Below are 10,623 nucleotides of genomic sequence, written 5' to 3'. Positions count from 1 at the left end.
GCTTATTTTTGTTCAGTATGTGGTGTAAAAATCTTGCATTAGCAATTAAAGAAAAAACACTTAAGCAAAACATGGTCAGGTCAAAGTGTCTGAATAATTTTTGGTCCCAAATTTTTTATCAATTCTACTGGTAGTCCACTGTATGAATAATTTTTGGCTATAATATGCCACAATTTACTTTATTTTGCTATCCTCACTTCCATAAATGAACTATAGTGTCCTGCACCCACTAGTAAAAAAATATACACAATTACATCTGGTGTCTAAATAATTTTTGGTTTGACTGTGTATATATATATATATATATCATACCAAATATAATATATTATAAATTAATTTACCTGTGCATACATTTCTACATGCATGTAGTATTTATTACCACTTGAGGGAGACAAACTATGCCAGTCACGCCATACAAAAATTCAACAAATGTACAAATCAAACAGATTTAGCATAAATCTTTAGCATATTCAACAATCATCTTAACTCTTGGGATTATTCTATACAGTATTTTTGTATATTGAGTATATTATGTGATCAACATTCAATCAATTAATTCTAATGAAAAAACAAAACAAAAAAACAGATGTAGACCATCTCAGTATCCTTCATCCACAATATAAATGGATAATTTACCAAGTAAATGGTATTCCATTATGAAAAATCCAAGTTGCAAGTTGCATCAAAGAACTGAACACAAGACAATGTGTCATCTTTAAATAGTATTGATCTGCATTCTGTTGGGAATTAATAACAATTGTTATATATTAGGACAAACCACATGTGTGGGTAAAACGTGTTTATATATGCTGATAATCCATATGAAGATGCCACTTAAGTCATCTTTGCAGAAGTGGCACAGAAATTATATATTCTGCAGTGGCACAAAGCCTGTATACTTCACAAAAAGGTGTTTATGTTGTTTATTTTTGCAGAGAGATGGCATCAATACACAAGAATTACAAATGCAAAAGCAGTGTTATTAATTTTTTCTTTAAACAATTTACTTTACAAATACAGAAACCAGAACCATTATTTAAATAAATATTAAGTAGGCTACATTATTAGCCTACTAAATATGTAGCCTACGCTATATTCAATATGATACCTATGAATATTACATTATTTTATACGACAAAATTGTTAAAGATTTTCTCTGATAAAGAGAAAAGCTCAGAATTAAAATGTAAAGTCGAAAAGGCCGTTTTCAAATGTATACGGATTAATGTTGCCTAGTACCTACCTAGACAATGTAACATGTATTTATTTTTATTGAAGCGATAGATGGCACCATATCACCTAAGAACAAAATTTGACATCGTGGTAATCCCGCTCCCACACGCATTACAAAAAGTCTATTAACACTGAAATTTTAAACCGGTGTGTTAATTTGCCAAACAAAGCGACACTTGAGAGAAATTTCTTAAGAATTGTCTCAGGCCTTGCAAAAGCGTCTCCATCATTTAAGTGCATATTTTATAAATTGAATCTAAAATGAATGACAATTATAATCACCATCAAACCATACAGGTGCTGCTTTATTACTTAAAAAAAAAAAAAAAAAAAAAAACACTGACGTCAAAAGCAACAACTGCTTATAGCCTACTTTAGATATTATGCTTAAATGTAGCCTATTGTGCTGCTTTTTTGAAAGAAACAGATTTAAGTTGAGTTATGACAAACACTGCAGTCTTGTATGTTGACAATGAAAAGGTTAATGTGAAAAAGGTTGCTATAGCCTATCATTTGCAGATCCAGTGGTCATGCAGCACGCTAATAGCGTAACCTGTTTTGGCGTATATTAATCTCTCGCGTCCAGTTGGCTGGGCGTCCCACGTGGTTTGAACTATAAAAAAGTTTCAGCGCGAGGTGCTTTAGTGTCGTGATTACACGAGAGAAAAGACCAAAGGACAACATCCCTCCTGAGGCTGAAGAAATACGAGAGAACATACACAATTCACAACACTATTACAGAGAGAAGAGGAGCACGAGCACTTGACATTCGGTGGAAAGTGCAATTTTGTCTTCAAACAAGAAAGAGTTTTGACTACACTGAAAAAGGAATACAAGACTAATAGCCGGTTTGTTTTGATTCTTCACACAAGTCAATTTGTCAGTTACCCCGGAGATGCGGAGTTTTCGCGCTTTTTAACTGGCATCAATTAAGACTGATATTTTTGCGACTAGCCCTCATTATTAATCAATGTGTTTACCGTCTTTACACTTTCTGTGAACGTCTCTCAAAAATGACCGCGAGCATGATGATGAATGGAGATCTGTCAAAGGAGGTTGTTGGAAGTACAACTCTGTCTTGTTTATAGATCAATTGAATTAATGAACTGATTTGTTTGTTGTATGGACACGTTATTTAAGAAAATGAGTATTTACATCCTCTCTCTAACCTGTTTAATGGCTTGCATGCTCTCAGTTCAGTGTGGTCTGGGAGCTGAGACAGTATCTCAGGAGTCTCAGTGTGTCTCTTGTGGACTTGGGCACTCGGATGATTCGGGGCGAATGGACACGGACTTTCTGGAGGCAGTTAAAAGGCACATATTGAACCGACTGCAGATGAGAGAGAGACCAAATATCACGCATCCCATTCCCAAAGCTGCCATGGTAACGGCGCTGCGCAAACTTCACGCGGGTAAAGTTAGGGAGGACGGGAGGGTTGAAATTCCCAACTTAGATGGACATGCTGCTTACAACGAGGTGCAAGAAGAAACGTCGGAAATAATCAGTTTCGCCGAGTCAGGTGTGTACAAGAAATAGCATGCTGCATGGCTACTTTTACCTTAATTGTAGAAGTATTGATATTGTGTATTATATTACTTATGAAATCATATTTAAGCATATTTTGGAATACCTGAAACTTTCAACATTTCACTGCAGTTGAGCACAAAGTACAAAGATTTCAATTTCTTGGCTGTAACTTAAATTTATGGAGGGGATTTATTTTAGAGGATGTAATCATCAATCACCAAACATGTTTTACAGATCAAATATTTCATTTGCTGGTCGAATAGTTATCAATACTTTGTACCAAAAGTATTAGCAGTTAACTACATGTGCTTACTATAGGGTTAGGGTAGGATTGGGGTTTGGTTTAGGCTTAGTTGCATGTAATTATGCCAAATCTGTAGTTATTACTATAGTGAATACATGTAACGTGTAACAAGGACACATTAAAATAAAGTGTTACCATGGTGTCAGTACATGCCATGGTGACCTCCTTGTCTGACTTTAGTAAGCTGGGACATTCAGTGGGTCTGTTCCTGTTCCAAAACCACTGCCTACTGCCGTCATAGGGAACATATTTTCCAGTTTCATGCATTGCACTATTTATATTTAATACTTATAATAAAAAAGAATAGATTTACTAATTATAATCACAGAATGCACACACACGCGCATACATGCCTCTCTCTCTCTCTCTCTCTCTCTCTCTCTCTCTCTCTCTCTATATATATATATATAGGCATGTATGTGTGTGCATTCTGTGATTATAATTTAGCCAATACAAGATTTTAATGACAGTTTTTGCAGTGATGTAGTAAATTACAGTACTGAATATTACTGAATTGCTTTAAACAAGTGTTGTAATTTTGCTACTGTGGGTCTTTGAGGGTTAATGAGACATGTATCCTTGATCTAATATGTGTATGATTATGTAACTGGAGCAATTAGAATACATGACCCTCTCTTAACATACAATTAGATATGCTGACAGAAAAGAATGAGTAGTTTGTCAAATGATGAATTTTGCTAGGTGGGTGTTGAGGCAATTAAATTCCTGGATCATCTTCGGGAACGCCAAAAGAGCATAAAAAACACGGCAATCAAAGCATTACAGATAATTTGTTAATAAGAGGGCAAGGACATGCCATGCCTTTTTCCTTAATAACAGACAATATAGCAATAAAAAACTTGTTAAAATGAATAAAACTAATGCCTTTGTATTTACTTCAAAGGAATTTATACCACTTAAATAAGAGTTCCCATGGTCATAGATAACCTGGAAATTTGAGGTAATTATGAAATGGTCAGAAAAGTAATGGGAATATAGTGAATGTATATTCAATTACTTTTAAAAACACTTATGCAGCAAGTAACCCTGTCTGAACACCTGAATATGTCATGGAAATTCATTGGTCAAAAGGAATGGGAACCCTGCAAAGTGCAAAAGAGCAAAGTGATGAAGCTCTGGATTTCATTTTTTGAACCAGTTTTATTTATTTATTTATTTGGATCCCCATTAGCTTCCACAATGTGGTTGCTAGTCTTCCTGGGGCCCAGAAAAGTGCTGAAACGTGTGTACAGTTAAAATACACAAATATAACATACATATAACATAATCACACATATACATTTATCCACATATACACATTCATGCACATACAGCATTCAAAAATGTCAATACCTATAACAGTCACAAATTAACTGGTGTAATACTATTAATTGTCATCTGTTTTAGAGTCTTCTTAAAATTACATATGTTGGATATATGCCTTGTTCTTAAGTCCAATTTATTCCAAGCAGATGACGATCTAACACTAAAACTGTTCTTGTCATTCCAGTTCATCTATTATAGATCTGCGGTTCAGCTCAATTTACAGGGAAATGTATGGAGCTTGTAAAGTGTTAAAAAACATGGATAACATTTTGCACATTAAGTTCTGTAAATTTGCATGAACAAACTTATATGATAGAAGCAGTAATCTGTCGTCATTATTAGGAAGGATAATTGATATGTAAATATTTTATAATTTTTTGAATACATTTTCCAATATCTCGGTTTGATGCACATTCAATCTTGTAAAACTGGCTTCTTCATCTTCTAGTCTTACACACTGCAGCACAATTAGCTTGGACATTATTCAGACTTTTTGCTCCAATAAGAATGATCTGAACACACTCATGACAGCGCAACAAAAGAAAGCAATTATTGAGCGAGTACTGTGCGTTCTTGCTAAACCCAATATGTCAACATTGGGAACAAAAACAACAAAAGAAATCACTCAGAATAATGCATGAGACATTTGAGTCGTTGTGGGTGACAGGCTGGGGTGGGGGGATGGCCTTCTTATATCCTACTCTGAAAATGCATTTCAAATATCAAAGCTCTATAAGGCCTCTTTTCAGTGTCCCCTATTATTCACGACACCTTTGAACCACTGAGCAGCAATGCATCATGAAACTGAACATCTGCCTCAAGGCCAGCTGGCACTAACCCCTCAAGTGAAGGCTGCCAGCCAGGGCATAGCATTAGGACAACCCTAGATCTATTCTGAATCTGCTCAGAGGTACAAAAAGAGGAATTTGTGAGGTATGCAATGTGCAAATCACTGCAGCTGCAGGCAATTGGGCTGCCTCACGTGTTGCATGCTCTTCCCTGCTCTTATGCGCTATGATGGCAAGCCAGAAGGTGGCTCCTATCTCACTCCATGCTTAAGGAGAGCAATAAGAAGAGGACTGCCAAGGTACAGGAGAGGACGGCTGCCAATTTCAGGTCTCTATTGACACTGTCCTATGGGCCATTTCAGAAGTATTTGGTGTCCCGTAGCCACAGAAGCGGAGCGGTAGATGCTCGCTTCTCATTTGTCAGCGTAACCATTCGGACTCGCTGAACTCTTCAGGACCAGTTCAACACGGGATATTAAGACTTCATTATTAGACATTATTCAGTGTGGCACAGTGTCCATAAGGTCAAAGAGCCAAATTGATCTCTTTAGAAAATCTTTGTTTTTTGACATTTGATCCAAGCAGGGAAATTAGAGCCTGTAGAGCTAACTGATTGGCTGACAGTCAAAATCTAATCAGGCAGCATGCCATGGTCTTGATCTATTGATCTTCAACAAGCAGTTGAATTAACACGAGATTAATCTTAAGTGAAACACAGAAACAAACATAATGTCCATTTTCTCAAAAGTACTGTTGACTGCTTATTTTGACAGTATTCTGCATGCTTGGTGTCTTGTAGGCCATTGGCTTTTTAGCTTAATTGATTAATAAACACATTGTTAAGTTAAGAAATGACTACAAATCTAGAGTCTATCAATTAAATAAAATATATAATTACCTGGGAAGTGGAAGCTAAAAAAATTGTATAGCGTTTTACTACAGTATAACAGAAATAACTGTGAAATGTGAAATGCATTGCTGAAATGAATATTTGTCATGCTGACTGATTAGATAACTTACCTTTTTACCTGGTCTGCCAATCAACTAGCTCAGAGAAGATCAAAGTTAAACGCAGACTGTGAACCACAGGATGCAGAAGAAGCAAGCATACTGAAAAAATAAAAATAAAAAATATTTTAAATATTTTGAAATTAACAGCTGAACCATTAAATTCCTCTCATTAAAAATATAAAATAATTGTAATGTTTTGACTGTTTTTATTAAATTAAAAGCTATTTGATGCAAATGCAAAGATGTCAATGTAGTGAAAGAATTCTGATGTAGGTAAGTGTGTTGATATTGATGGAGAGAAAGTATGCCACAACACATACTGCACCTTGTCTCCCTGTTCGCATTGCCATGGAAGAGTGCAAAGTGGACAAAGCCTTGCCCTGTTAAATTCAGTTTAAGCAGGAGCTGTTGAGGCAGGTTCTGAAACACTTGAGCACATGGCCATACAAGTATATTTGTATCCAGGGGGCATATAAAAGCAGGTAACAAGGTAAATGGTGGAGTAATCAGTTCAGTGAATGTGTTCCCTATCATCATAGAACGTACTTGTTCACACCTGACACCTCTCCAGGGCTTGATTCTCTGTCAGATAAACTTTGACTGTGTTTCTGCACTGTGGGATATAAACAAACCTTGACAGCCCTGTTCAAAAAATATAAATGTATATATACAAATTTATATGTGTTTTGGATTTTTTTCAGTTTTTCTTTACAAACTTGGTTAGGGTTTATCAGAAATTTTGACAGCTAGAATAACTATTATAACGCTTTTACTGGAAAATTAAGTCACACAGTATGGTGTGATAAAATGATTACTGATTAGTTTGTAGAATTTTTTTTCAAGACAATCGTTTTTAAAATGTTCTGAAAAGCAGGGCGAGCCAAGTGCATGTAAAGCCACTGCTACTGTATGTGAGATCAAGCTATGAAATGAAGAAGCCACCCTTTGTGGCAAGTTGTTGACATTAAACCAAACTAATCTGTTTGCAAGCATGGTTGTTTTACTATTTCAAAACATGCCAAACAGCTCTGGCATTCAAATCAGGGCTACGGAGAACATGATTCATGTGCAGCTTTCAATATATCTGGATTTCCCTAATTTTATTGGGTGGTCAAATAAATCTTTGCAATCAAATTATATATATAGTAGTCCAAGATGCAAGAGTTAATTTATGTGTGTGTGTTTTTATAGACACACACACACACACACACACACACACACACACACATAAATTAACTCTTGCATCTTGGACTACGCAATTCACTAGTTGCCAGTGTCATGTAAATACCTCATAATGCTTCTCATTTGAAGGGCACACGCTCAATGCTGGGCTGTGCCATAGCACTCTCCTAATACCTTTCACAGAGCATTGTGTTGTCAGTCTCTGAGGCTCCAGAAGCTCTGGGTTTTCACAGTTCTCCCTGTGAACTCAATGAACCCCCTGGGGCAAGCCCCACGTCCGACAACCCCCAGCCTTTCACCCGGTCCAGCATCTTCAGCCCAAACCATGAGGCCAATTGGACTTGGGCCCAGACCTGTGGCATCTAGTAAATCTTGACAAGTTGGGGGGTTTATGTCAGTGAATGTGGCTAAGGAGAGGTAGCCGTCAGCAGAATCACAACCTGTTTGTGCCTTTTCAAATCTGACAAAAGGCATAAACAAGACTGTTTTGTAAGAAAGAACTACCATTAACAAACTTATTTGGTCTCTTACAGATGATGTGACTCCATCTAAGTCCAGCCTGTACTTCTTGATCTCCAGTGAGGGGAATCAGAACCTCTACGTGTTGCAGGCACACCTGTGGCTGTACTTCAAGCTGTTGCCAGGTGCTCAGGAAAAGGGACTGCGACGGAAAGTGACAGTGAGAGTGCACTACTATGAGCCCGGTGGGCAGAACATGCACTGGCCCGTGATGGAAAAACGTGTGGAGTTGAAACGCAGTGGTTGGCACACCTTCCCTGTGTCCGAGGCTGTAAGGGAAATGCTGGCGAAAGGGGGTCGCCGTCAGGACCTCGACATCCACTGCGAGGGATGCGAAGCTGCCAACGTTTTGCCCATCCTGGTGGACCCGAGCGACCCCTCACACAGACCCTTTCTGGTGGTTCGCGCCCAGCAGGCAGAAGGGAAGCACCGCATCCGAAAGCGAGGCCTGGAGTGTGACGGCAACAATGGCGGTTTGTGTTGCCGACAGCAGTTTTACATTGACTTCCGGCTCATTGGCTGGAACGACTGGATCATCGCGCCAGCAGGGTACTATGGGAACTACTGTGAAGGCAGCTGCCCAGCTTACATGGCAGGTGTTCCGGGCTCTGCCTCGTCGTTTCACACGGCTGTGGTTAACCAGTACCGCCTGAGAGGCATGAGTCCTGGATCGGTCAACTCCTGCTGCATACCTACCAAACTCAGCACCATGTCCATGCTCTACTTCGATGATGAGTACAACATCGTCAAGCGCGACGTGCCTAACATGATTGTGGAGGAGTGTGGCTGTGCCTGAACAAAATCCATGTTAGGACATGTTACGTAAGCAGTGACAGTCTTTCTGAACCACATGCATATAGATTGTGTTAATATTTGTGCGCTCACAAAGTACAATCACGCACGTGTGTGTGTGTGCATCAAGCAGTAGATCATCAGATGTATGACAGGTGGGTCCTTCTAATGAACAAAAAGGCTTTGGGATGATAAGGGAAATGGAACAACAACCTGGTTTTTCTCTAGTTTGCCATTTCTAGACTTAAAAAAAAATGGCTCAATACTTTCCTCTCCGACTGCAAAAAAGGAGACAAACTGGTGTCACACTTTGATACAAGTACTTAGAAACTGTTTTACAAGCACTGGCATATCTCAATGTCCCTTCTACTTCAGAACACCAGCACTTCAACAGCTTGTTTAAGACAACATGACAAATCATTCCAGCTGAGGGGGAGATTTCAAAATCAGTGCAAGTCATCATCCCAGTCGTTGTCAGAGGCATTCCCTTAGCGATGACTCTAGTTGTCTGCGGCATTGTTAAACCATTGTGAGGCTTCTACTCAAACTGCAAACACCTCTGGACAAGATCATCTTGAAACTACTTCTGCTGTTCTACTAATGTGTGCACGTCTCGACTGCGGCCGACTTCTGAACTAGATCTTGAGGTCTAACCGGTACAGCACAAACTTCACCACTTCCTTCATCTGCACAGCTCTGTGACTGACAAACGCTTGCAGCGGTGTGCATTCCACGGAGCCGCTTCCATTCTGTCCAGCTGGTTTACAGGGAGTACAGCACTTGCGAAAACTCTCGAAATGCACAATTTAAAGCACTTGCATAATGCAAAGCCTTCAAAAGGGTATAAAGAGGTGGACCTACCCTTGCCCATAGTCCTTTTAATATAAAGTGCCGCACGAACTATGCAATGTATAGTAATCCTGAACTATGTCAAACTGAATTCTTCTTCCTGCTTGTCTTTAAATCTTTATCAATACTTGAAATGTGATCTTTCGCTTGCTTTCCAAAGCGGATGATTGTTACGATGTTTGCACTGAAAAGTTGCGGGATTAGTAAAAAAAAAAAAAAAAAATGCCATTGAAAATGTTATTTTTATAGTAAAACTGAATTTTGTGAAAAATGTATTGTACCTAATTAATTGTACCAAAGAGGCCAATATTTTAGCTATTATAATAAGGTGGCAAGGCCATTCCAATATTTGTAAAATAATTATTGATAATAATTATTATCCTTCTCAAGAGGCCTAATAATCAGGGTACAACATTATGGATTCCATTTGTAGCTCTGTCTAATTTTTTATACTATGTACAGCAAACCGATGAAACAATCTCTTCCTTGTCTTTAATTTTCCAGTCTTCTATTTAATAAGAGTTATTTCTTAGCTGTTGTTACAAAGTCATTTAGTTAAACGGATGTCATCTCTGTACAGATTATGTAAAATAAAGATATTCTTTCTTAAATATTTTGTAACTTTAAAATAAATTCTTACTTTGCATCCTTGTGAACAAGTTGCTTTTAACAGCGTATCAAAACTACAATACAGATTGTTCATTGACAGTCTGACTTCTGCATGCATTTAAAAGAATATACTGCCTGCACCACCCCACATAATTACAAGACGTGCAACTACTGAAGTTCTGCAAGTCTGCAAGAGCGCTTAGTTAACATAATTAAGAGAACACACTGCCTTAACTTAAACCGCACACTGAGATATCGATCAACAAATTGAGACAGTATCAGTATATACTTATATATACACCAGTTAACACTTTGCACATAAATGCAATGGTTTCAATATTTGTCATTCTTAGTACATTCTTGGCTCAGAGTCAAGAGGACTCTCACTGCACAACATGTAGGCACAGAGACTGATTACATCAGAGTGGATCCCCTGAAAGCACTATCAACAAGTACTGCCTTTTCTGAGCCCTACAGGTATAA

The 10,623-nt window shown here is 38.0% G+C and overlaps 1 protein-coding gene across 1 annotated transcript; it reads left to right on the top strand.

Moving 5' to 3' along the window:
- The first annotated feature begins 1,876 nt into the window (after window positions 1-1,876).
- Window positions 1,877-10,139, top strand: inhbb (inhibin subunit beta B). The gene is made up of 2 exons (XM_081368521.1): window positions 1,877-2,752; window positions 7,905-10,139. The coding sequence occupies exons 1-2, from the start codon at window positions 2,356-2,358 to the stop codon at window positions 8,684-8,686; spliced, it is 1,179 nt and encodes a 392-aa protein (XP_081224647.1). The 5' UTR covers window positions 1,877-2,355; the 3' UTR covers window positions 8,687-10,139.
- Window positions 10,140-10,623: the final 484 nt, after the last annotated feature.

This window comes from Scardinius erythrophthalmus (assembly GCF_964197995.2).
Source record: "Scardinius erythrophthalmus genome assembly, chromosome: 6".
Classification (NCBI taxonomy): domain Eukaryota; kingdom Metazoa; phylum Chordata; class Actinopteri; order Cypriniformes; family Leuciscidae; genus Scardinius; species Scardinius erythrophthalmus.
The sequence above is the reverse complement of the archived record's forward strand: the minus strand, read 5'-3'. Positions and strand labels throughout refer to the sequence as shown.

What these genes read in the sequence shown, in the direction of transcription:
- inhbb (XM_081368521.1), top strand. Translation starts at nt 2,356, where the DNA reads ATGGACACGTTATTTAAGAAAATGAGTATTTACATCCTCTCTCTAACC. An exon ending in AATCAGTTTCGCCGAGTCAG is followed by an intron (nt 2,753 to 7,904) that starts GTGTGTACAAGA and finishes GGTCTCTTACAG; the next exon opens with ATGATGTGACTCCATCTAAG.